Below are 26,281 nucleotides of genomic sequence, written 5' to 3' on the forward strand. Positions count from 1 at the left end.
ACATCTCTTTGGGTGCTTAGCGCACAGGTCTCAGCCCTGAACCTGCCCTGCTAGCCCTCATGACCACTTTTTCGGCCACCACTGCCTATGGCCATCTTTTGGCAAACATTCCCAGATCTTTCCATGAGAGCTCCAATTTACTTAGAGAGCCTGTTTTCCCTCCGAGTGGAATTTGTTAACTGGAACTCAATTCATACGGACTGTTTTAGTTTTTCATGCAAATCATCCAAAATTACACACCTTGCCCCAGGGATGGGTCCAGGTTTTGTTGGACGTGATCTAGGTAGTATAAAAGCAGGCGCAGGGCCATGGGGCGGCATGCAAGTGACGGGCCCCGAGGCTGAAGCTTCATTAGCTTGGTGGTGAGTCCACTTTTGCCCTTATTTGGAGAACTGAATTCCAGTGAGAGCATCGTGCTTTCTCTGCAGCAAGATGATCTATCTCTTGTGATGGTCTATCACTTGTGAGCAGCACAGTATGAGGAAGAAAATACACACTGGGGACAGAAAGGCCTGGGTTCTGGCTCTTAACTCGCTCTGGGATCTTAAGCATAAAGTTGTCTAACCTCACAGTGTTTCGGGTCCCCCAAAATGGAGGTAACGGTGCATCTTTCATCCACGAGCTTGTGAGGGTTACGGAGATGGCTTTAGTAAAAACCTAACACACATAACACACGTAAAAGTATGTCACGCGGGTCACTCGGTGAATGACAAATCAGACTCCTGACACTTGTCGTTAGAATTTGTGTCCTCGACTGAAATCTACCTCACACGGTAAGGTTAGTTAATAACTAACACAAGGCAAGTTAGTTATTTACCCGACAAACGACAGACATAGAACATGCAAGCATATATTCAAAGGTAGTATAAATGTATAAAAACAAGATGCAAAATAGAACCAGGCTTGGCCTGCACCGGGGGCTAACAAGTGTTTTTCTGCACCACTGTGCCGAAGGCATGCGGTGTAACCCAGGTGACAACAATGGCTTAACGCAGCAGTGATAGACGAGGAGCATACGAACTGTTTGCAAAACGCTCAGGTGTTCTTTGCTTCCTCGTGATACATGTTCTCCTCCCACCTCTATCCCAACCCCCATAACCCACCTCCAGTCCCAGCTGAGAATCGCACTCTCCACAAGAATTAAGGCAAAATACTGAGTTTATTCAGTTGATTTGACCAATCACGCTGGATAAAAGTGCCGGTTTCATTTGCCTGGTGTAAAAACGTACTTTAGGTAGGAATACTGACGTAATTACAATGTTAAAAATATGTGTATGTGTAAGAAAGATTCATGAAGGCATTTGATATAAAACATACACAGTATGCTATTTTAATATACAAATGCTTACGAGGAAGTGTTCAGGAGAGTTACAAAAGTAGCATCATTAAGAATTTAGAAAAGTTCATTTTCCTTAAAGGTCACGTTCTCATCCTTTGGGATGTACAGAAATTATGTGGTTTAACACAGTTTTATCCACATTCAAAACACCATGTTTTAAATGTTTTAAGCATAGCATATACAGTACAAAATGTTTCCATAGGAACATAACAGAACCTGTCACTAGTGGCTTCTGTCAGATGGCTCCTGAACAAGGAGCCATTTTTGAGACACCAGTTCAGCTTATTGCTAGAAGATTCAAGTTGTTCTATTCACCCAAAATATGACGACTTTAATTTATACTAGAATCTACCCACAAAGGCTCGAGGAGTTATAATATACACCCATATATACAAGCCAACTATTCTGAGTTAAATGAAGTTCCCGTACTTAAATCAGAACCAAGAATGGTAATTTCAGGCTAACACATTATCCTTGTGGTTGGTATTTTGTAAATGGTGAGCAAAGTGCACAGTGAATGGAATCAGTCACTAGAAACGATCCTGCCATGAACCCTCAGCTCCCTTTGAGTCATACCATCTGAGAAATGAGAACTTTTAGACCTGGCAGCTACCAGGGCGGCTTCACACATCAAACCCATGGGAGCCATGTGGAGTCACATTCATGAGTCATGGGAGCCCACAGGGCCAAGCTAACAAATGGCACAGTTCGTTATCCAGAGCCCCAGTGTAGACTCAGCAGGACCAGCTTCCAGGAGACCAACGCTGAGTCTTGATTATTTAGAGAAAATGATAACATCAGTCAGCCATATTCTAGTGTTGGCGGACCCCGTACAAAGTTGAAATAGCCAGCCAGGGCCCCAAGGTCTATGTAGAGGGAACGCTGTCTCTTTAGCATCTCTGATTCCTCAGTGCTTCCTGTGCATGAAGAATCTGAAAAGGAAAACATTGAAAAAAATAAAATAAATGATCAGGTGACATGTTCAATAATAAATACCTGTTCCTTCCGGCTGGGGAGGGGGGGAGTGCAGGGCTGGGGGGGGGGGGGGGTACGAGGAAACTTTGGTCTTAGTGAAATAAGTGTTTGAGCTATGGTTTTATTAAAAAATGACAGACTTAGAGTTGAACATTATGGGCTAGTTTCTGTAATATGACACAGACAAAAGGGTTCGAAAAAAAGTCACCGATGACAAGAAATTAGATAGAAATTCTGGCGTATTTTCCAATGCCCCAGATGGTTCTCTTTAAATACAGTAAAGTCAGACAAGAAGACAATGAAATGCAAATAAACATTCCAGGCTTGATATCTGGGTTTGGACCTAAATGGATTAAGAATGCCACAGATTTTAATAATAAAAATAGAAACACTCTCCGTGCATGTTCAGTGTTCCTGGAATGCATACTGACTTTCCTAAGTGGGAAAGATTCATAGCTGGCAAAGAGGTTTTAGGCAGAGGAAGACAAAAATGCAAGTTGACTTCAGACTCAGTATTTTATCTTGATGTTTCCAACCAAGGACTGATGTGGCTTTACTGTAACCGAATTAAATAAAAGTCTGTTCAGAACCAACAGCAAAACTGCCCTGCTCGATCCGTTTTTAAAGGCACATGATACTCCCTATTGCAAAAAAAGCAAGTCAGAGGCAGTTCTCAAGGACTGCGGCTACCTGCATTTGCACTGAACCATGCCCTGATTTGCTGGTCGATTAGCCAATTTTTGTTTTTTTAAATGCTTTTGCTAAACTTCTTGCTTAAATTTCTCAAACAACTCTATGGCACTCGAGAAGTCACTCCAGTTTTTTGTTTCTGAGTGCTTTCGTGCACTCCATCAGAAGTCTGATGCAGACAGAAAAAGAAGGGAAGCAGGGGGGCATCGGGCACAGGAGGGTGTCCCTACCAGCAATGTTCTCTGGAAGTTCCAACTCCTTCCTGCTCAGCAGCCTCTTCCGCTCAAGGAGGGCGGAGTCCAGACTCTGACAGCGCGGCTGGTCCTCTCTGGGGGGGTTCAGGGCGTCGTGTTTTAACAGGTCTGCTGCCCTCGGGCGGTGATTGGGGTTCCTCTCCAAGGCGGCCTCTATCAACTCTCTCATGCTGGGACTGCAATCATCTGCAATATCTTCCAGCGGAGGCGCCTGCTTGTGGATCTAGCAACAAACAAGCTCTCTTAAGCACCAGTAGTACGAAAATACACCCTCAACAGGAAAAGCGTTCCAGTTACCAGGACCTGGAAAGTCGTTTTGCCTCCCACCGCACGCCCCGCACCATTACGGTCCTGTCTTAACCACGTTTGCCCGGCATGTCTTAAGAGCCCCCAAATTAAACGAATTCTGTGGGTTAACGATGTTCAAGGGTCACCGTGCCATAACGGGGACGTATCTGCTCTCTCTCGATGGTAAAATGGAAGTTGCAGGGTTCGCTATGTGCCAGGCTGCCTTGGGGATCTATAATCTAACATGTCTTTTCTGAAAGTGGACAAAGAACAGACACAGCTTCTTTGGCTCGGAGATGTATGCTACTCGGACGGTGCTAAGTGGCATTGTAGGATGACACGTATAACAGAATAGCATGCAACTGACGCCCAGTGCAGATTTTATTAAATTCCCAGCAATGCATTCTCTGCAGGAATGGGATTCTGCTCCACACGGGAAGAACTTTCCAGTTCCGTCTCATGGGTCACCAGTTCACAACTTCCCCTAGGGTGGGCTACAGGAGGGACGGCGGCTCTCCCGAGCGGGCAAAACTCCCCTGCGCCCCCAGCCCTGGTTGACCCTCTACTTACTATGTACAGGTAGGAGGGATAGGCAGAGCGAGGGTAGCGCTTCACCCAGGGCGGGGTGCCTGTCTGCATGTGGATGAGTGTGGCCCCCAGGCTGTAGATGTCTGCTTTGGTTGAATGACCTCTGCATAGGATCACCTCTGGGCTCATATAAATCTAAAAAAGAAGCAGAAAACATCAGTCTGACTCCCTCCATTTGTCTGGGGGTCCATTTCCCTTAGCCAGTTCTGGAAGCTAGCTCCCCCAGCTTTACCGTATTTATTGCACGCTTCAGTCCTTCAAAAGACTGTGTCACTGCTGTGTTCCCTGACGCTAGGGAGAGTGACACAGACACCCTCGGGGAGCCAGCAAATTTGGCCCGAGATGTCTCTGCAGCATAATGAAAAGCACCGCTTTTGAACATACTGAACACGCGGCAGCCAAGGACCCACCTGGGACACCCACTCGCCAAGGTTCTGGAAGGCACCCACCTTGGTTTAATTGTTCTATTAAAACACCAATTCCTTGCATATTTAAATGGATACTACAGATCCACTTTTTCACTTCATGTTTGTCATTAAACTGCCGACCCTCTAATGATCTGCAGTAATAAAAGGTAGCAGAAATACCTAGGGTATTAACACCCATCACACGGGAGAGAGAAACTTAAAATAGCATGTAATGTTGTAAAAGTGGTCCTGTCATTGATATGAACTACTTTTTCTTCTTCTTTTTTTAATGTTTATTTATTTTTAAGAGAGAGAGAGAGAGAGAGAGAGCACAAGCAGGAGAGGGGCAGAGAAAGAGAGAGAGAGAGAGAGAGAGAGAGATTGACACACAGAATCCGAAACAGGTTCCAGGCTCTGAGCTGTCAGCACAGAGCCCGACGCGGGGCTCAAACCCACGAACTGTGAGATCATGACCTAAGTCAAAGTTGGACATTTAACCGACTGAGCCACCCAGGTGCCCCTACGTGAACTACTTCTTATTTCTACCTACGAGGTAGCCGGTGACTAAATATTAAAGGTGTGACATTTTATCACTCTGTAAGTTCTATTTGGTTTCATGCTGGAAAAGTGGGGCTAGTTTCAGAAACAGTTTCTCTAAGAAGCTTTGCTTCTCAACTTAAAAAAGAAAGAAAGAGAGCAAACACTCGTAGCCAATGATCCATATTTATGGCTGGTACAGACATAAATATAGAGTAAATATCCATATTTAGCATTAAGAAATTTTCATGCTGTCCATCATTTGAATATGGAGAAAGGGGTAAGTGTTCCTGGAATATACTTCAGAGTTAATAAGTAAAACAACTGGCTTACAAAAACTGGGGAAATTTCCCAGTTTCCCCATCCTAACCATCCTGAACAGTATCCTACAACACACTTCCTGGCCTCCCTTGCTCATTCTGTCTGTCTCACCAAACAGGCTACACTGAGCTCCCTGTTCTCAAGCATTTCCTAAAGTAAAGGCACCACCTTTGCATCCCAACAGACTTTCTTACTAAATATCATCACAAAGCGAAACGACAGATGCAGCGGGAAGGCTTAGCTGTCAATGGAGGATGATCGTCTCCTCCCTGCTGGCTTGCTCTCCTAGGCAAAGATCAGGCCACCTATGGCCCCTTGGCGTGGGCAACGTCAGCTCTGGAGGCTGTCAGTGGTGGATTTGGGGATGCAGCGTCCCACCCACCTGGCGACCTGACCGCTGCCCGCGCCGGGCAGGTCCCCCAGAGTTCCGTGGCTCAGAGCTCCTGCTTCCTCAAGCTCTAGGAGAGTGAGAGCGGCAGGGCATGGCGTTCGAGAACTCTTCAGGCTGGCCGACGGCAAGCATGAAACAGGCCCAGTGGGAACCACGGAAGGCTCTCGGAGACCTGCACCCCCTCAGGCCTGGGGCACTAGAGCAAGGGAACCTGTCGGTTGGGGGTCAAGGCTTCACCTCTCAACACGTGTATCAGAAACAGAAAGAGACTGTGCAAAGTGTGTGTGTGTGTGTGCGTGCGCGTGATGATTAATGTGTTAACCTCTATCAAGTAAGACCAAACACAGACTCAGAAGGAAATAAGAACTTTTAAAAAAGAACCATGCTATAAAAGTTGTTCCAATTAGCTATTTGCATTCATTATTTATTCTTTCTCTCTGCCATGTAATTAAAAAACAATAGATTGAACATATGCCAGATTAGCCCTGTTCCGAATCTGAATGCTGGGAGAGAGATCAAAGACAGGTGACCAGTGTTTGCACTCGTGAGTTACACAGCAGGGATCAGAAATCACCTCTGGCTATGCAGTAGCCAAGTAATCCAAGTTCCTTTTTTTTTTTGTTTTTTTTTTTAAATTTTTAATGTTTATTTTTGAGAGACAGAGCATGAGTGGGGGAGGGGCAGAGAGAGAGGGAGACACAGAATCCAAAGCACAGGCCCCAGGCTCTGAGCTGTCAGCACAGAGCCCAATGTGGGGCTCGAACCCACAAACCATGAGATCATCACCTGAGTTGAAGTCAGATGTTTAATCAACTGAGGCACCCAGGCACCCCGCCCCCCCACCCCCAAGTGATCAAGTTCTAATGGAAAGTAACTCTGCTCAGTTGACTTTGGCAAATGACATCTTATTGACTCTTTAAAGATGAAGAGTCTTGCTAAAAGCTTTTAATGGTGACTTTACCACCTTACTCATCAAATTTTGACTTGTGAGTACCATACACAGATAGTAAATGCAGATAGGCTGATTTGAAGAAAGTTGATAACTCTGGACATTAAAGTCAGTTGAGCACTCTGTAAAAAGCAATTTACATTTGCTGAAAATAACTCAATCCAAATACTATTTAAGAGCAAACGCTATGCCATTATCTCACATCCAAGCACACACACTCTGTCTGCTAGAGAATCCCAGAGAAGACATATCTTCCTCCAGCCATTGCAAAATGTTCAATTTGATCACACTGCCGGGAAGAGAAAGGTATTTTCTATCTATAATACCATAAATAGTTTGTTTCTCAAACCGACTCCAGGAAAAAGGGTAGAATGTCACGTATCTGAACTTCTGACTAATGCCAAAATATGCTGAAACATTTCCCAAAAAAAACATGTCGTAAGCATTAAGTCTTAATTAAATTTTGTGCTCTGGTGAAGTGTTCTTAAGATCTGGGGACTAAAATATTCTTTTAAAGAAGTTTACAGTTTTCTCTTCTAAATATTACTCTGCTCACAGACAACTTATCAAGGATCGTTTCTCAAGTATTTTCCGGAATAACTTCAGTACTATCAGCAATTTCTGCTGCTGCCCAGGAGAAGTCTTTGCTTTGAGAGAGTTACGAAAAAGCTCCCACAATCTTGGTTTAAGATGAAGTCTGCCTGCTTGTTTTTATACCGCGGTTGGGTTCAGTGCGCTGCGCCTACCAGCTGGACTAACGGTTGTCATCTGATTGAACACCAAGACTGACCCGGTGATCTTAAGGTAAAGGTGCAGCCAAGGGCCCTCTCCCCATTTGCTGGGGACATTTTCAGCAGGGAGAGAACCTGGGGCTGGGAGGCTCTACTAGTTAAGCACCCTACCGTGGTGGACACGAACCAGAGAGGAGGCTTCCATACCCATTTACCTTACCATTTGCATCCAACCCCACGCCCATCATAGTCTACTATGAACTAAACTGTTGCTTTTTGAAGAATTCGGGTAACTTTAAAACAGGTCCCTTCACCAAAGAGTGGGGGCTGCTGAAATACCACCAAAGGCATGGTCCCTGCTGGCCTTGTCCAGTGGTCCATCCCTGATACCTACAACAGCCTGACACATAGCTATGCTCAACAGACGCTTGTTATACGAATCAACTGTTCAGCCTAATCATGCGTACGTTAAATTAAATACGTTAGCTGAAAGCTCATGCATGCATCTCATTTACATCCAGAAATGGCTGTGGTTTGGTTTTGCTTTTGCTTGACCACTGACTTAATTATAGCTAGTTTGGATCTTCGAATACAATTTATTTGCGCTATAATAAATTTGAGATTCATTACAGGTTCTCTAGAATGAAAGGTAAGCCTAAAATGTGGTTGGTCCTCAATATATACTATTAGTAACTACGTCAGTTATGGCTATACTTGAACCAAGACGGTAATACAAGTTACACTGAGACTGTATATATATATATATTAGTTATCGTAAAAAGTGACGATATTTAGGCTCCGAAAAAAATTGGTTTAAGTACCGGATCTGTCACTTGCTGAGTAACTTTGGGCCCTTTATTTTAACCCCTCCAAGCATATTCCCTTATTGTAAAATGGGAATCCTAATAGTGTTTGCCTACGAGAACAATATTTACCAATAACGAGGTAATTTGTTATAAGGATTAAATAATATAATTCATTTAAAATGCTAAAATTAGTACTTGGCACAGAGCAAGTGCTCACTAAATATGCTCCAGTGATAATCCTATTTGATGCAATGGTTTTTCACTCCCTTTTCCGTCCTTTCTGCAAGAACGCTAGAACATTTTTTATTTTTACTCTTAAAAAGACATCGACCATCCCTGGGGGAATAGAATTACCTCTGTTCCACGGAGGTCCTTAGGAAAATAGATATCTTCAGTCATTTGAACACTTAGGCCAAAATCCACCAAAACGGCTTTTGTGGACATGAAAACAATGTTGCTAGCTATAAGAAGAAGACAATTTTTTAGTATCAAATTGTCTATATACCCATAAATAAAATAAAAACATCATCCAAAACAGTGAGTCCCAAATCAGAATAGACTAAAATGCGCTCCCCTACCAGGATGATCATATTATACTCAAAAGAGCAGGATAAATCTGGGTGAGAATTTAAGTGAAAATCGCTTCAGATATGCCAAGAACGCAGTCGATGTGGGTGTAAATGGTTGCACACACTAATAATGCTCAAGATACAATGGCCAAGTCATGGAAACGATTTAAGGGTACATGATGGATGAGTGGATAAAGAAAATATGATATGTGTGTATATGCAATATAATAGAACGTTACTCGGCCATAAAAAAGAATGAAATCCTGCCTTTCACAACAACATGGAAGAACCTTGAAGATCCAAGTGCAATGACTGAAATAAGTCAGACAGAGAAAGATGAAAGCTGTATGAATCCCACTAGTATGTGCAATCTCAAAACAACTAAACTCATAGAAATAGACAACAGATCGTGATGGCCAGGGGCTGGGGGTTCGGGGAAATGGGTGAAGGTGGTCAAAGTGCACAAAACTGCAGTGGTAAAATGAACCAGTTTGGGGGGTAAAATATACACCGTGGGTGACTATAGTTAATAATACTGTATTATATATTTAAATGTTGCTGAGTCGATCAAAAAAATTTTTTTTAGTTTTATTTTTTGAGAGAGAGAGAGCGTGCGCAAGTAGGGGAGGGGCAGAGAGAAAGGGAGACACAGAATCTGAAACAGATTCCAGGCTCAGAACTGTCAGCACAGAGCCCGATGCAGGCCTCAAACCCACAAATGCGAGATCATGACCTGAGTCAAAGCGGGATGCTTAACCAGCTGAGCCACCCAGGCACCCCAAGTCAATTTTAAAAGTTCTCACCACACGCACACACACAAATTATAACTCTGTGAGGTGATGGATGTATTAACTAATCTCATTGTGTTAATCATTTTGCAATATACACATACATCAAATCATTACATCACATACCTTAAACTTACACAATGTTATATGTTAATTAGATCTCAATAAAGCTGGAAAAATATAATGCTTACGAGCTTGGCTTTCAAATTCTAAGATATAAGCATATGATTATCATGCCACTTTCCTAAAATGAAGAAGTAAAATACCCATTTTTTGTTAAAGTAATAGTTTCACTAGTGCAATTTAGCATTAAATATTAAGGATTTACAGTGGGTCTCTGTGTTATATTTCCCACCATCTCTTACCCCTAGAAAGCAGTCAGCGAAGGCCTGTTTAATGAATTATTGGCAAAACGGTGTTCAAAATTAAAAAGCCATTTGTTTCCCAAAAACGACTGGACTCTGTGTGTGTTTAAAGTAAATTACTATTTTTGAAAGCCTTATTAACAAGGGCATAGCCAGGACTCAACAGATGTGTGGCTCTAATCTTCCACAACTGGATAATCCTCCTTCCTTATGACTTTGAAAGCTTTAGTGACCCTATTGGGTTCTAAAACGTTTCAGGAGTGCAGGGGAGGACAGTGAAAAGTGCTCCAGGGCAGCTGTCCTCCCCTCCACTGAGGATCTTTGGATTAAAGACAGGAGGAGTCCATTTGCCTCCTATCTAAGAGGCTAAAAGGTTCACATGCAAAGGTTACTCACGTTTAATATCATGATGAATCACTTTCTTTGAGTGCAGAAAATCAAGTCCCTTGAGAACATGCTTTGTCACCCAAATAATTTCAAATTCTCTCATTGGTCCACAGCTCTCCAGTTTCTCTAGGACAGACCCTCCCTCGCCTGCTTCCATGAAGAGGTGCACGGTTTCACCCCATAGGACTGCGCCATATAACTCGGCGATGTTCTCATGCCGGAAGCAAGCCTGGATTTCCACATCGGATGGCTTAAATTGATCTACTGGGATCTAGGACACAGAAACTCCAATAAGATGCTAACCAACCCAGGACAGTGAAAGAATATCTATAATAGAGGTCAACCCACAAACCAGAAGGCAAATAAATGCCCCCAAGGATCCCTCAAGGATCTGCATGAAATTATACTGCCAAGTTCAAATAATGTTGACTTCAAACATGCATTTACATTATGTCCGCTTTAGGTGATGGCCGGGGCCTGGGGGCTTGGGGAAATAGGTGAAGGTGGTCAAAGCGTACAAACTTGTACAATTCACAAGAAGAAAATAACAACATATAAAGTATTATTTTCATTTAAAATGTAGCAATCCAACCAAAGAATTATCCATGATTGAATCGAAAGGGTGATAATTTCCCATCCATTTTACATACGCTTTCTACGGCACCTAGATTTTTAGGCTCTAGCATCAATATTTCAACTTGTCACGAAATAATATGATGTCTTTGGATCCACAGCTCATGCTCTAGCACTGGCCATCTATTCTATGGAAAATAAAGTTACTAATAAAGAAAAAAGTAGATCTTTCAGTGCAGATGGAAATGGAATGTCTCCAAAATCTAGCGTTAGACAAAGAAAGCTAAATGCAAAAGTACATATTTTATGCTCCCACTTGTAAAAAACTTTTAAGCTATACATACACATGTCCACAGACATTTGGAAAGACACAGAACTCATTAACAGTAGCTGCCTCAACCAAAGGGGTCTCATTCTTCAATCTACATTCTTTTGAATCTGCTAGGGGTTGTTAATCACCCTGTATGTTCTTAAGACAAAAAAATAGAGTTTAAAAATTGAATGTTAGTACTCTGAGAACAACAAAGGTATTTTTTCATGCCTTTTCTGACAAAACTGTACAACAGGGCACTTTGGTTCTAAGCTCTTTCTAAAATGTCCCCAGATTCTTTTAAGACAACTGAGACACGTCTCCTCTAAATGCAACCTTCAAATGGCTTGTGATAACACCTCCGTTTTTTCTTTTGATAACAGATACTCTAGCAAATCTCTATGAAGGAATAAATGAGGCCAGTATATTGGTGAGCTTTTAATTACAATAACATAGACTAAGGCCATAGTCAACAAATCAAAAGTGACTTCAATTTACTGCACTTCTAAAAACCTTTTAAAGTAAACCAGACATACAAAAAAGCACAAAACTGGTTAACTAGCAAATTCAACGAATTTTCAGCTGAACACACCCATGTAACCACCACCTGGATCAAGAAGCAAAACTCTACCAGCACCCCAGGAACCCCTTCCTGACCTCCGCCAGTCACTGCCTCCCAAGGGCACCCACTATCCTGACTTCCAGCAGCATGGATCTATTTAGCCTATTTTGGGCCTTTATAGAAGTGGAATCTCACAGAGCAGATTGCTGTCTGGCTGTTTTGGCTTAACATGTGTTTATGAGTTTCGTCTACGTTACTACAGGTGTAAATCATGTGTTCTCTTCACTGTACAGCATCCCATTGTATAAAGAGACCATGCTGCAACATCTAGAAACTTCCCAGTTTGGGACTATTACAAATAGTGCTCTGATGAAAATTCTAGTACACAGCTTTTGGTGACCACGTGTACATGCCTATGGGGTGTGTACCTATAGGAGCAGAATTGCTGGGTCATGGGGTGTGTATACATGCCCAGCTTAGGCAGGTACATGTCCAAAGCAGGGGTACCTCAGCAATGACCGTTTAATAACAAGTGATGGCACCTTTACAAGAATTGACCTATTTAAGTTCATCCCTTTATTATTTTTTATTTTCTTTTAAGTTACTATTTATTTTTGAGAGAGAGAGAAAGAGAGAGAAGGAGGGAGGGAGGGGGAGGGAGAGAGAGAGAGAGAGACAGGGCATTAATGGGAGGTACAGAATGAGAGGGAGACACAGAATCTGAAGCAGGCTCCAGGCTCTGAGCTGTCAGCACAGAGCCCAATGCAGGGCTCGAACTGAGGAACTATGAGATCACGACCTGAGCCCAAGTCAGACACTTAACTGACTGAGCCACCCAGGGGCCCCTAAATTCAGCCCTTTAATCTACAGTCTTGAGAAGCCTGGCAGCTTGCCCAGCTTCTGCTTCCCTACCTGGCCCCTTCCCCAGTGGGTGGGATTAAAGGAGCAGCACACAGATTTGCTCCTGCAGGATAGCTCCCCTCCACTCCACCCTACCACAAGAGGGATGATGATATCCAAGCCGGGTACAGAAGCCAGCGGCATTTTCTTTTTTATCAAGGCAAACTAGAGTAAAACCAACTATGCACTTAAGCAGAGTTAGGGGCTGAACAGCCACAGGCAGCAAGCAAATCCAAAAGGGAAAAAAAAAAAAAAGAGACAGCAAAAGGAAAAGAGGATGAAAAAGAAAGAGAAAGACGAAGAGAAAAAGAGAAAAGGTGACTTTGGACAGGGCACCCGTACATTAAATCCAGTCAAATGGTAACAACTTCTGAGTAATGCAAACGAGTAAGAGCCACAATGCCGAACATAGGAACATACGAATAGTAAGTACTATTTTTATCTCCATTTTACAGGATGTCTGGTTATGAAGTACATACCAATTTACAGGCCATTCTTTTCTTAGTCTTTATATCTTGTGCTAAGTATACTTTTCCAAACGCCCCCCGAGGTATGAAATCAGAGCCAATATTCCTGTAGGTCAGCTTCCAAGGGATGAGGAGAACATCAGAGTCTATTTGATAGCGTCCATTTTGCGGAGTGATTACCTACAACAACAACAAAAAAAGGTGGGAGGGTGAGACCTTCAGCAAACTCCTTTTCTAAGACACACCCTTCAGACTGGTTACTTTAGATTGCATTCCTCCACGCAGTGTTTGAAATTAATGTCACTGTTGTGTAATCCTAACAGTGTACAGAGACTATATTTAGAGCTGCAGCAAGACAGAGAAAGCATGTAACAGAAACACATCCCTGGTCAGACCTGATCGTATTTCCACCTACTGGTGAGTAATTCATTGTCAAACAAAACTTTAAAAATTATTTATCGAAGGGAGCATGACTACAGCGACCGAAAGGCTGAAAATAAAGATTGCATAAATATAAGCTGTGACTGCAAGTTGACTTGCTTCCAATTAAAATGTGCTAACCTGTTAGTCCGCATAGCTATTACTCACACATGACGCATACAGAGAGAGCGTGGAAATCAACTGGTGATCGTGGAGGATTCTGGAAAATAATGTGGTATGCCAGAGCTATGAGTTGACAGTGCTGCGTAAATAAAGTAAGGGCAGAATTATCCCTCATCTACTCGCCCACTGAATAATTTACTGAGCGCAGATTATGTGCTGGCTACTGTGTTCGGTGGTGAGGAGGCAGCTATGAGACCCTTAACCTCCAAGAGCTCCCGAGCAGGCAAACACACTGGGAGGTTTCAAAACCAATCGATTCAAATATTAAAAGAGATGAATCCCGGGGCACCTGGGTGGCTCAGCTGGTTAATGGTCCAACTCTTGATTTCAGCTCTGGTCGTGATCTCAGTTCGTGGGTTCGAGCCCCGGGTCAGGCTCTAAGCTGACAGTGCAGAGCTTGCTTGGGATTTTCTCTCTCTCTCTGCCCCTCCCTAACTTGCGCTCTCCCTCTTTCTCAAAATAAATAAATAAACTTAAAAAAATAAATAAAAGAATTGCATCCTGGTAGCAGTGTGGACTGCAAGGGTATGTGCTTTTGTCAAAACTCAACAAACTGGACAATTAAGGTCTCTGTATTTTGCTGCACATCAAGAATATCTCAATTGTAAGAGAGCAAAAAATTACAAGGGGAAATAATTATAAGTATAATGAAAACAAAGTAATAAGATAGTCCACGGGAATTATGACCTGGAGCACATGCCTAAAACAGGTTTCAAATATTCTTTCAAGGGATAAACGGTCTCAAAAATACAAATTTTTCCTCACTGCAATTAGCAGTATTAGGACTTCAGTTTAAGAATTCAGGAACTATGAAACTGTCGTGACATTAAGTTATTTCAAGTGCAGAAGAGGCCAAAGGGGAACGTGGACCACATGGGAAAAGAATGAACACCTGATTCATGTGCAGATGCGTGGGCCTGTCGTAAGGTCACTGCTGCGGGAATAGTTCTAATAATCCCAGGGTTATTCATTCCGTCTCCATTACCGCCTATCTTAGCTGCACCCCCCCCTCCCCCCAACAGATGCGTGTGCTATTAGTCAGGCAGCGAAGCAGAGGACAGCTCCAATACTAAGAAGTGTGAAGTCACTAAATTTAAAATGAAATATTTCCTGAGCACTCCCCGGAGCCAGCTCCTGCACGGAGTCCCAGCAGGAAATCGAATACGAATACTTACGACAGCCCATAGACTTGCCTCGTTTGAAATATGACCTCCTTTCGAGAAGTGTCTCACCTCCAGTGACTGGAGGCCTCTTTTTACAGCACGCTAAGAACGTGATAAATTTAGTCCCTTTCCACATTTAGACAGAACCATACCCACAGCACTCCACTGTACATGCTTATTGCTTCTTTCTTGTTATTAAATATTTACATATCCCACGTCACCTAGACTCCAGTTATCCACTTCAGGGTATCATTCACCTTCGTAGAAGTTTTACTTCTGTCCAACTTTGTTATAACCCAACCTGATCCAAGGGATAAAGGAGAATAACAGCAGCCGTATGTTGGGTGATTAATTAAAAAAAATTTTTTTTAAGTTTATTTTTGAGAGAGAGAGAGAGAGAGAGAGAGAGAGAGAGACAGACAGACACGGAATCCAAAGCAGGCTCCAGGCGCCGAGCTGTCAGCACAGAGCCTGACAGGGGGCTCGAACTCACGGACCGTGAGATCATGACCCGAGCTGAAGTTGGACGCCCAACCGACTGAGCCACCCAGGTGCCCCTGTTGGGTGCTAATTATAAACCAGGCACTGTGCTGCGGCCTTATCAAAGGCTCACAACGATCCTGTGAGGTAAGTACGATTTTTATCCCCATTTTACAGATAAGGAAACCTGTTTCAAGAGGTTAAGTAACTCACTAGGCAATGGCAGAGTCAGCATTCGAACTCAGGTCTGTCTGACCCCAAAGCCACAGCTCTTGCGTGCCTCTGATCTTCTAGAAGACTGGAATTAAAGCTAAGCCATGATCAAAAGCCAGTTATTAAAAGTCTGCACTCACAAGTCACTGAGCACTTAGCCTTCGCCTCTTTAGAGGGAATACCGCCAAGTTCCTCCGGCCCTATTTTGCAATCTTGCATGTTCTGGGGACCCTCCTCCGAGGGCCGGTTCTCCTTTGATGATAAACCCCGAAACACACAGTGTGATACGCAAGCACCAACTAGTCTGTAGTTCTGCAAAGTCCCTGGTTCTTCCCCTGGCCCTAGACCTTCCCTTATTTGGGTTTGCAATGTTTTTTTTTTTCCTTCTTCTTCTTTTAGGGTCCCTGCAAGATAATCTTCTGGAAGTCCACACTGCTCATCTCTTGCCAGTTCTTCAGCTTACCAAAGCCACCATTAAGCGCAGACATATAAGCACGCTTTGGATCTCCTTCTCCAGATCAGTGACGCTCAACAATACTGGACCCAGCAGCAGGACTTGAGAAAAACTCTTAGGTATTTTAAGAAGAATAAACTCCGTAGGGAGCCTGTGTTTATGGCTGCTACAACACGAATACAACTTAGAAGAGGCATATTATGGGGAACACAGGCAAAGCTGGCTCTTTTCCACTCTGCTGATCACACAACAAAGGGACTGCCACATTCAGGTTCTGGGCTGTAAGACAGGCACTGACCCAGGCTGGAGTTCAGAAGGTGCTGCCCAGGTGACAACGACAGTTAATGATCCAGTGAGAGACAAGTAGCACAATGAGAAGTGTTTGGGACGGAGGAGAGAAGATGTGGGGAACATTAAAGTTTCAAAATACTGGAAAGACTGGGGCGCCTGGGTGATTCAGTCGGTTAAGCAACCGACTTTGGCTCAGGTCGTGATCTCACAGTTCGTGAGTTCGAGCCCCATGTCAGGCTCTGCGCCACGGAGCCTGGAGCCTGCTTCGGATTCTGTGTCTTCCTCTCCCTCTCTGCCCCTCCCCGGCTCATGTTCCGTCTCTCTCTCTCTCTCTCAAAAATAAATAAACGTTAAAAAAATAAATAAATAAAATATAGGAAAGACTGTCCTAAGGAAGGAGAGTAATAGCTGTGGACAACAACGGCCATGACAACAGCTGGCATCCTTTCAACACTCACAATACATAAACAGCTCACGTGCCTTCGTTGTTTGTCCCACACGACACCCCCCCAGAGTAAGTGTTACGATGCTGCCCATTTTACAGATGAATCAACTGAGCCATCGAGGGGTGTAATGACTAGCCCCAAATCACAGAGCTAAAGCCAGAGCTGAAATACACACCCAGGCACTTTCATTCATGGGCCTGCACCCTCACACTACCCAACATATACACTTTTTTATGGCTGAAAAGTAGGACTAGGGCTAAGGGGACTCAGAGACGGATTTTAGTTCTCTAGAAGGCAGGAAGGACTTTCCTACAATCGGAATGGGCTAAGTATGAAACTTAATGCCCCAGTATGCGATCAACTCTTCGTCACGGGACATTTTCAGGCACAGACCAGAATGTTCCAACAATTATTGGATAGACCGGGGTGATTCCAGCATCAGACAAAGGGCTTGACTCAAGTATCTTTAAGGGTTTTTTCAGGCCTGAGAAGCCAAGAGCGAGCCCTCTGGGGCCCTGCAGCGCCCATACAATCACCAATGAGTCTGGTGGTGGCAACCCATTTTCGGTTATTCATCCCCCACTCCGGTTACGAATTGTCTGGAGTGTAAACAACTCACAGCACTGTCATACAAAGCAATGCCCAGGTTAGTCTACAAAAGCTTCTTCTCCAGGTCCTGCTGGACGTGGGTGGAATCTTTATGAATATTATTTTTAGAAAAACAGCACGCACTTGCATACGCGTGCAGGCCAATTAGATGCCTAGGCTGGGGGATATTTTTGCAATTCCTGGTCCTCCGCCCAGTCAATAAAGTCCACGGGCTTTATTGTTGTTGGTTGCCAGAAACACACGACGTCTCCATGCCTCTGGGCTTTCGTATGTGCTATTCCCTACACCTGGAACACTCTCCTCCTCTCTCCATCCCCTTTTATCTGGAGGACTCCAACTCGAGAGCTCAGGCACCAATTCCTTGTAGAAGCCTGTCTGGCATTGTCTCTTCCCCCTCCCCACCCTCACGGCTATGCAAAGTCAAGGCGTCCCGTCTGAGCAGCCCCACTGCAATCAAGGTGTAGTTGTACTGGGAAGTAGCACGCTGCATTCATTGTAATTGCCTGTTTACTTTTCTCCCACATTCACCAGACAGTAAGCTACCCGAGAGCACAGATTCTTCCATACTGGATCTATAGCACCTGGAAAAGTACCTGATACGCTGTAGATATTTGACCTACGTCTAGCGAATGAATGGATGAATCCTGGAAAGGAAAGCATTCGGTCCATGTGTAGATGCACTTCATAGATCAATTTGACTTCGGAATCTATCTGGCTGTTAGATAATTAGCTATCGTTTTTTAAAGCAAAGAGACAGCAGCAAATGAAGCCCCGAGTGGAAAAGCTTTGATAAGGGTATTAGGAGGAGGGCCACAGGAAGACAAAGGTCTTACCCAGGGGATGGTTCCCAGGGGAGCACCACATGCGGATGAATGGGAGTCAAAAGCCGGCTGTCCCTCCTTCCTCATCTTGCCTCCGACTGCCAAAGACCAAGCACTGCAAATCACGATTCCTAAGCCATTATTTATAAAGCACGGGCCTGGCATAGGTTACTAGCAGTCATGGGAGGTATCCGATTCTGAAGCTTAGTGACAGAAAAGTCAACCACAGCCCCGAGAGCCACCGACCACTGGGCTGATTTGCCCAGGGAGGCCTGGTCTACATTCCTGTGGATTTTAAGGTTCTTCTGTTATTCTACTCCAGTTTTAAATCTCCTTGCTTTATGTTCTTGATCATTTTTAAATTGAAAAGCTTTCTAAAGTCTTAAAGGTCCCTGCTTTTATCATCTGTCCTATTCTTAAATTTTCTCCTGAATAAGCATCCGTTCATTTATAGAGCACGGGCCCCATGGCAGGGACTGGCAACATACTACTCTCAGCCTTTGCTGATAAAATTGCTACTTCCTTTTAATGTCTTTGTTTCTCCCCTTTTCTGCATTGGCTCCCCCCCCCCCCCCACTCAAACCCTTCCAGAAGCTGTTTCTTTGTATTCTTTATAATTTTCCTGAATTCCTTTCTGTACACCCCCAATGAACTTCTATGGCCCATCTCTCATCAATCTGATGGACCAGAGGAAATGTTCCTAAGTCTCTGCATATTTATAAGCAAAAGAATTTTGTGTATTCTGCATGTGTTCCTTTAAAATACCCATCTTAACATATGCGTAGATTAAAAAAACATACGATTATTTCTCATTATAGGTACTTTTTAACCAGAGCTCTCCACCTATATTTTAGTTAAGAAAACACGTAGGGCTCCTAGCTGAGGATTACCTCCATGTAGAAGAAGAGCTAATATTATCAAGGTAAAGTACTTCGTCAACTGTTACATACAACTTGGAACCAAAACAAGTCACGCAAGGATGCAAAACGTAACCTTGCTCCAAACTGAGCTAGAGCTGAACACGACTGGTTTCTAACAAAACAGTATACTACAAAGCTGACCTAAATTACTGTGTTGTTTTTTAATTGAATGTAGTACACGAAACAAAAAAAAAAAAAAAGAAAGAAAGCAAAACCCAACAACGAAATAATTAAGTACTTTGTCCAGACTCTAATCATTCAACACTGACCTTCCCCCGACATTATCCATTTTGCCACACAGATGCACCAAAGGAAAAGGAGTTACTTTCATTAATATACACATTTTGCACATTATTACCTCCTCCTTTGCCAATTGTCCTTTTTAAAAAACTCAGTGACTTTTACCCAGCACCTATATTCACCTCTGACCCACTAAGACTGCCAGAATCCCAGACCCACCCAAACACATCATCTGATCAACTTCTGTGACAAAGTACTGTCACAACATTTTGGATTATTTGCATACCTGGTATGACTAAGGAGGTATTTCATTTGTCATTCATACTTTGCCAATTAAAGAGAGTGAATCTGTGGATAGCTATTTATGGCCTGTAAACTACATTTCTGCAAGAACTCAAGTTAGCCAGTATTAACATCGGGACATTCCCAAGATGTGACAAGAGACGAGCAAAAAATTCAGCTTTCAAAAATATTAATTAAAGTCTGCATCCCCCTCTCAGATGAAGGATTCTCATTAAGGCTTTTTCTTCTGCCTAACTAACGAATGAACTTGCTAATGAATTGTTAGGTTAAAATATGTTCTTTTTTTTTTTTTAATTTTTTTTTTTTTTTAACATTTATTTATTTTTGAGACAGAGAGAGACAGAGCATGAACAGGGGAGGGGCAGAGAGAGAGGGAGACACAGAATCTGAAACAGGCTCCAGGCTCTGAGCAGTCAGCACAGAGCCCGACGCGGGGCTCGAACTCACGGACCGTGAGATCATGACCTGAGCCGAAGTCGGCCGCTTAACCGACCGAGCCACCCAGGCACCCCTAAAATATGTTCTTCTTAATGGCCTGTTTGTACAACGGACAGATGGAAAAGGTTCTTTAAGTGGAACTCCTCATGAAGACCTTTCCTGCATCTTTAACACAGAGGTGATTCTCACGGACACCACATTTTTAAAAGTCATACCTGGCAGCCAGTCTAACCCTGGTTCAAATGCCCCTCTGCATTAAGTGAAACTGCCGTAGCAAAGCTGAACCCACAGCACTCAACGATCGGGAAAAAACATACCATATTTAATAAAATTCCAGATTCCTGTGGTCGGTGTCCGTAAAAACGCTTTGCCGTGTTGGATATATGGTTTGCAAAGGCAAGCAAATCCTCCACGGTGCCATATCTGACGGAGGACAACCAAGGCACCTCCTGGCCACTGAGCAGCAGAGATTCTGAACGCTCCTCATTTTGATTACTGTCTTGACACATGGTCATCAGACTGGGCTCATAAACCGCTGGCTCTTCACTCGTGTAAAGATTTTCCATAATGTCTATGACATCTGACACGTTCAAGTGTTTAATTAATAAATCGATCTCTTCTTTATCGTCACTTCCAGTGCTCATGTACTCCATCACTGTTACGCTTTTTAGAGAGTCTGCAAAAGAAAACACGAACGCTTAGTGACGGTGTTTGTATTTGCGTTTAAGATCAATGGGAAACGGACATAAAAGGATCCGGAACAGGCTTCCATGCGCCTGTTGGTGAAAGGAGGGCTCTGTGTCAACAGTGTAAATTCAAGTTGACAGTGAAGAAAGGGACCTTAGATAACCTTTAGTCCAGCTGTTCGCTTTACAGAGGGGAAACCTGAGATCCAGAGAGCTTACTCCTTACTTACTCACTCACTCACTGAACTGGTGGCATCAGCTACAGCCACTGGAAACAAACCTTCAGGAAATACCAAGGCCCTTGGCCCTTGACAGCTTCCAACCCTACCGTTCCCCCAAGAGACCAACCCTCCCCGCACAGATCTCTGTGGCTTCCCAGCCTTGGGTGACTTTAAAGGAAAAGAACAATTTTATCAAATTCAGGAGCTCACTTGGCAAATACAATTCAGGCCTTGGAGCCAAAAACATGTAAAACGGATTCTAATGTGAGTAAGCTGATGGTGACAGGTCAAGTTTCAGGAATAATTCTGATGCAAATGAGTTAAACAGCTCCTGTAGACTGGGGACCACAAGCTTCAAATCCTACCAGCCAGGAGTGTGAGAGAGGGGAAGATTTCTTTTAGCCTGTGAAATCAGCCGTCCCCTCTTGAGACCAGAATTCCTTAACGGCACAAAGCGTGTATCTCAATGGCCCAAGAAAGTTAATCTAATACTTAGATTGATCACCCTCTAGAAGTTGTGGTGTTATGGAGAGGCCTGCAAAGCCTAATCAGTCCTAAGCAAGACACGGGTAAGGCCAGCTAACTACATACCTGCTAATATTGTATTTCAGTTCTTATATGCAAATCGAGGGCTACACCTCGGGATCCATAAATGAGAAAAAGAAGGTAAAGCAAGGGTAAAAAAAAAAAAAAAGAGGCTGTTCCTCAGGATTTTAGAACAACTCCGTTCTAGCCAGAGGATTAAAGATAAAAGGATTTACTTAAGACATCTAAGAGAATTCAGAGGCATGAATGTCTCCCTGAACTATTGTGCTCCTGAAGGCACAGCCTCTCTGAAAGATGTTTCTGGCTTTTTTCTTTTTTAATATTTTTTTAGGTTTATTTATTTTGAGAAAGAGAGAGAGAGAGCAAGGAAGAGAGCACAAGTAGGGGAGGTGCAGCCAGAGAAGGAGTAAGAGAGCATCCCAAGCAGGCTCCTGACTGTCAGCGCAGAGCCAGATGCTGGGCTCGAACCCATGAACTATGAGATCACGAGACCATGACCTGGGCCCAAATCAAGAGTCAGACACAACTGACTGAGCCACCCAGGCGCCCCCATGTTTCTGGTTCTTAAAAGCACAACCGTTTAACACCTTCAACACTCCATGCTAAAGCCACGGGCCTCCACCTAACTGGAGCTCAAGTACAAAGCTCCAGGAAATGTTCTACCTCGGGGACCCACCTGCAACACAGGAACCCACCGTGGGCCTCGGAGTGAATTTCATTTGAGAAAAGAACCAGGCAATCCGGTGTCGCTAGTCACTTACTCCATGACCATTTTCTGCTGCGCAAGTTGTGTCGGCAGAGAGCAATCCCACACCCTGCAGTCTGATGCTCCACTTGGCTCAGACTGCTGGGGATGGGCTCCCAGCGCCTCCTTCACTGCCTCCCAACCTTGGGCAAGCACCTGAACCACTCTGCACCTCTACTTCCCCTATCTGCAAAATGGAAGCATAATAGCACCTACCTCATAGGGCGGTTGTGAGGTTTAAAGAAGTTCAGGTGTGCAAGGTATCTGCTGCACGGTTAATAAGCTCTGTCATCTGTGGTTGCTGGTCCCTGCATAAAAGAAGTACTGAGTCAGACTCCTGGCTTTGCAGATACGCTTGGGCCTTTCTTATCTGTAAATGGGATGTGGCTACCAATCCCCGGGGCTTCTTCACTTTTTTTTTTTTTTTTTTTTTTTTTATTTTTATTTTTGGGACAGAGAGAGACAGAGCATGAACGGGGGAGGGGCAGAGAGAGAGGGAGACACAGAATCGGAAACAGGCTCCAGGCTCCGAGCCATCAGCCCAGAGCCTGACGCGGGGCTCGAACTCACAGACCGCGAGATCGTGAGATCGTGACCTGGCTGAAGTCGGACGCTTAACCGACTGCGCCACCCAGGCGCCCCTCACTTTTTTTTTTTTTTAATGCTTATTTATTTTTGAGAGAGAGAGAGCTTGAGACGGAGAGACAAAGTGCGAGTGGGGGAGGTGAAGAGAAGAGAGGGAGACACAGAATGAGAAGCAGGCTCCAGGCTCTGAGCTGTCAGCACAGAGCCCGACGCGGGGCTGGAACCCACGGATCGCGAGATCATGACCCGAGCGGTCACAGTCGGGCGCTCAACCGACTGAGCCACCCAGGCGCCCCCACGGTTAGGTTCTAAAGGCTGTATCTAGAATAAGAGACAAAGTTAAAAAAAAAAAAAAAAAAAGGTAGAAACCTCTGAAATGCTTTGATAGCTGTTACCACCAGTTATATCTAGAGAGCTCCTCTCAGAGACCTCCCTGTGTCTTTGAGAGAGACTGTGATGCAGGCTCTTGGAGTCTTGAGTTACGAAAGGAATTTCTTAGGTTAATGGAGGAACATTCGCCTTTAATTTCGTTGGGCCATTCAGTTGCAGTTTCAGCCCATAGAATTTACTGAGAAAAGGAAGTTAAAGCAAAACCAGCCTGACTGAGGACCCCCGCTGGCTTGAAAAGTTCCAAGGCTCCTGGACTTAGCAAATGGCTGACTGGAGAGAAAATAAAGTTCCTAGTAGCAACGTGACTCAGGAAAGAAAGAGAAAAAAAAGTCCACGCAGTTTACAAGTCAGATGATCCAGAGAGGAAAGACAGGTTTTGATTTTTACACTGTGCAGAAAGTCTCAAGCATTCATACCCGAAGCCTAAGAGGTTTGAGTGCACACACTCCTAAGTTTCCTGATGAGGGAGGGGGGAAGGAAGAGAGGAGGAGCAGAGGAGAGGGAGAGGGGGAAGGAGAGAAGGGAGGGCAGGGGAGGCGGAGGAGTGCAGGACACTGAAGCCAGGCCTAATTCCTTAGCAACACAGCCTCCTGCCAGGCAAATCAGTGCACCCCAGCAACCCCAGGACCCGGCAGCCTGCTAAAGGCCCCTGCTAAAGCCTCAGCACTTTCAGGCCTTAATTAAGCAGACAACACGCTTAATGATTTCGGAGTTCTACAGATGACTACCCATGTAGAAAAAGCGTGGCTTGTGAAGCTATTCTATTTCACCAATAAAGACTCTCCCCCACAGAGGTTACTATAAAAATCCTCATGACGCCCCCACCTGTCAACGGAGTGGACAAATACAACAATCTTAGATATGGAGAAATGGGCAGATACAGCCCAAATTATTTGCTTTGAATTATTTCAGAAATCAGCAAGAGGAAATCCTATGCTAAGCATTAACGTTACCCTCTTGGCTGCTTCTATTTATGTAAACAAAAGTTGAGAAATCCCTAGCAAGTGTGAATGAAAAATGGCCAAGGTTATCAGCATATGCCTCTGCCTAACAAAGGATAATTACACCTTGTGTTACCTCCCACTCGAAAGATTTTTCTGCCAGTTTTCGGTACACTGCCCCTCGGGGCCCACCTTATTATATCTATCTTCTCCAAAAGCCCCAGAATTACACATTCTAGCTGTAGACGAGCACAGCCAATCTGCTTCCAAACCTCTAGATACCTCAACTATCCAGTTTGCCTTATAAGAAAGAAAAAGTCCTAAAGGGCCATCTGCCGGAAGTAAGGCATACAAACCTCAATCCATCAGAGTTGGGATCAGATTATACTCCACTTGGCAAATACGTGAGACTCAGGCTACAGACGCCTAATGCAACTGTAGTAGTGTTTCTTTCCCTGTTTTTATTAGGAGCACTTCTTAATTCTGTGCCAAAATCTCTTCCCGAAAGTGAAATAGACGTTCTCTTAAAGACACCTCCTGGCCTTCCTTGTCAACTTTTGGGACAATTCCTATGCACGCCGTTCTTTCTAAGCGTCGTTTTCCGCCCAGACACAGAAGAATTTCGGAGCTCTGATATCGCATGACCAGCGGGAAACATCCGTGAAATAACTTTTTCCTTAACACTCTCTCTTAGACCAAAAGCCCAGCATTCACGTTCTGCTACAACGACCCTTTAATCGCAGAAGAGCGTCCGGGTTACATAAGCACGAAATTAAGTTTCAGCTATTCAAAAAGTTCTCTGCTCCGCCAACCGCCAACCCCGTCTCCCCTCCTCCTATTCTCCAAAGCCCGGGAAGCCTACCAGGACTTGTAAATGATAAAAGCCCCCACGATTTGGGCGGGCGGCTGCCGGGTCTCCAGCCTCCGAAGCGCACTCGCCGGGGTCGGCGGGGAGAGTGCGGCCGGCCGGGCGGCGTACGCAGCGGGAGGCGCGGTGACAGCGGGTCTCTGCGTCCCAGCGCACTGCTCGGACCTACCCTGCTCGCGCGCTAGGGATCCGGGAAGGAGGAGGAAGGGGGAGGAGTCGGAGTCTGCACCCCGTGAGACCCTTGCGCAAGGTGCTTTCCAGCTGTGCCGGCTGCAGCCGGGACGCGCGAACCGCGGAAGCGCAGCAGCGCGGGCGGCGGCCACGCCCCCACCTCCCAGAGCCCCGCAGTTTGCCCCCCAGTCGGAGGTGGGGGGGGGGGCGCGCCACCAGGAGGGCTGCGACCACAAAGACCCCCCCCCCCCGGAAGCCCCCGAATGCAGGGTTACCTGGCGGACGGAGAGCTGCAGCCGCGGCCCCACGACGGCTCGGTGCGCCGCTGGTGGCCGGCCCCCCGGAGTCGGGCGCGCAGGGGCAGCCAGATCCGGCGGCAGCAGACGCCGGAGCCAGGGCGATCGGCCCCAGAGCGTGGCGCGTCGTCCGGAGCCGAGCGTACCAGTGAGCGCGGGGCCGCCAGCTCAGGCCGCACGTCCTGGCCGCCCTCGTCGGCCCCTGACTCACGGCGTCTGAGCCGGCGGAGGGGCGGTGCAGCGGACGCCAGCCGCCGCCTCCCCGCCTTTTCCATTTCCCCTTTCACTCCGTAAACAGAAAGAGACTGCCGCGTTGCGGGGAAGCCGGAGCCCCCGCTCTGGGAAATTCCGTCCCCCCCCCCTCCCCTCGCCCCGTTTGTCCTCGGGGCGCCCGGGCGGAGCGGAAGGCGGGACTAGGGAGGAGCGGAGCGCCGCGAGGGGAGGGGCGCTGGCGGATTACTGGAGTTGGGACTCGCCACGCCACCTGGGGAGCGCTACCCTCACCCCCCCCCACCCCCGCAATCCCGGACTGTAGCCGCGGCTCCCGATGGTGGCCTGCGACACCTAGGGATTTTCCCTCGGGCTGGGGACCCGACCACCTGGTGGCGTAAGATGCCCCGCGGCCGTGTCACTGCACCCCTTCCTAGTCCCGGA

At 45.3% G+C, this 26,281-nt stretch overlaps 1 protein-coding gene across 4 annotated transcripts; it reads right to left on the minus strand.

Annotated features, from left to right (window-relative positions):
* Positions 1-1,140: 1,140 nt before the first annotated feature.
* On the minus strand, positions 1,141-25,949 carry MAP3K8 (mitogen-activated protein kinase kinase kinase 8). 4 transcript variants are annotated; one of them, XM_042945223.1, is made up of 10 exons: positions 25,155-25,329; positions 24,649-25,023; positions 22,593-22,684; positions 20,496-20,854; positions 13,210-13,377; positions 10,395-10,656; positions 8,631-8,737; positions 4,117-4,269; positions 3,235-3,481; positions 1,141-2,271 (listed from the first exon to the last, which is right to left on the minus strand). In XM_042945223.1, the coding sequence occupies exons 4-10, from the start codon at positions 20,829-20,831 to the stop codon at positions 2,141-2,143; spliced, it is 1,404 nt and encodes a 467-aa protein (XP_042801157.1). In that variant the 5' UTR covers positions 20,832-20,854; positions 22,593-22,684; positions 24,649-25,023; positions 25,155-25,329; the 3' UTR covers positions 1,141-2,140. The 4 variants fall into 4 exon arrangements, with proteins under 4 accessions (XP_042801157.1, XP_042801155.1, XP_042801156.1 ...); XM_042945221.1 differs by lacking the exons at positions 24,649-25,023; positions 25,155-25,329 and adding an exon at positions 25,607-25,949; XM_042945222.1 differs by lacking the exon at positions 24,649-25,023.
* Positions 25,950-26,281: the final 332 nt, after the last annotated feature.

The sequence above is a fragment of the Panthera leo genome, chromosome B4, assembly GCF_018350215.1.
Source record: "Panthera leo isolate Ple1 chromosome B4, P.leo_Ple1_pat1.1, whole genome shotgun sequence".
Taxonomy (NCBI): domain Eukaryota; kingdom Metazoa; phylum Chordata; class Mammalia; order Carnivora; family Felidae; genus Panthera; species Panthera leo.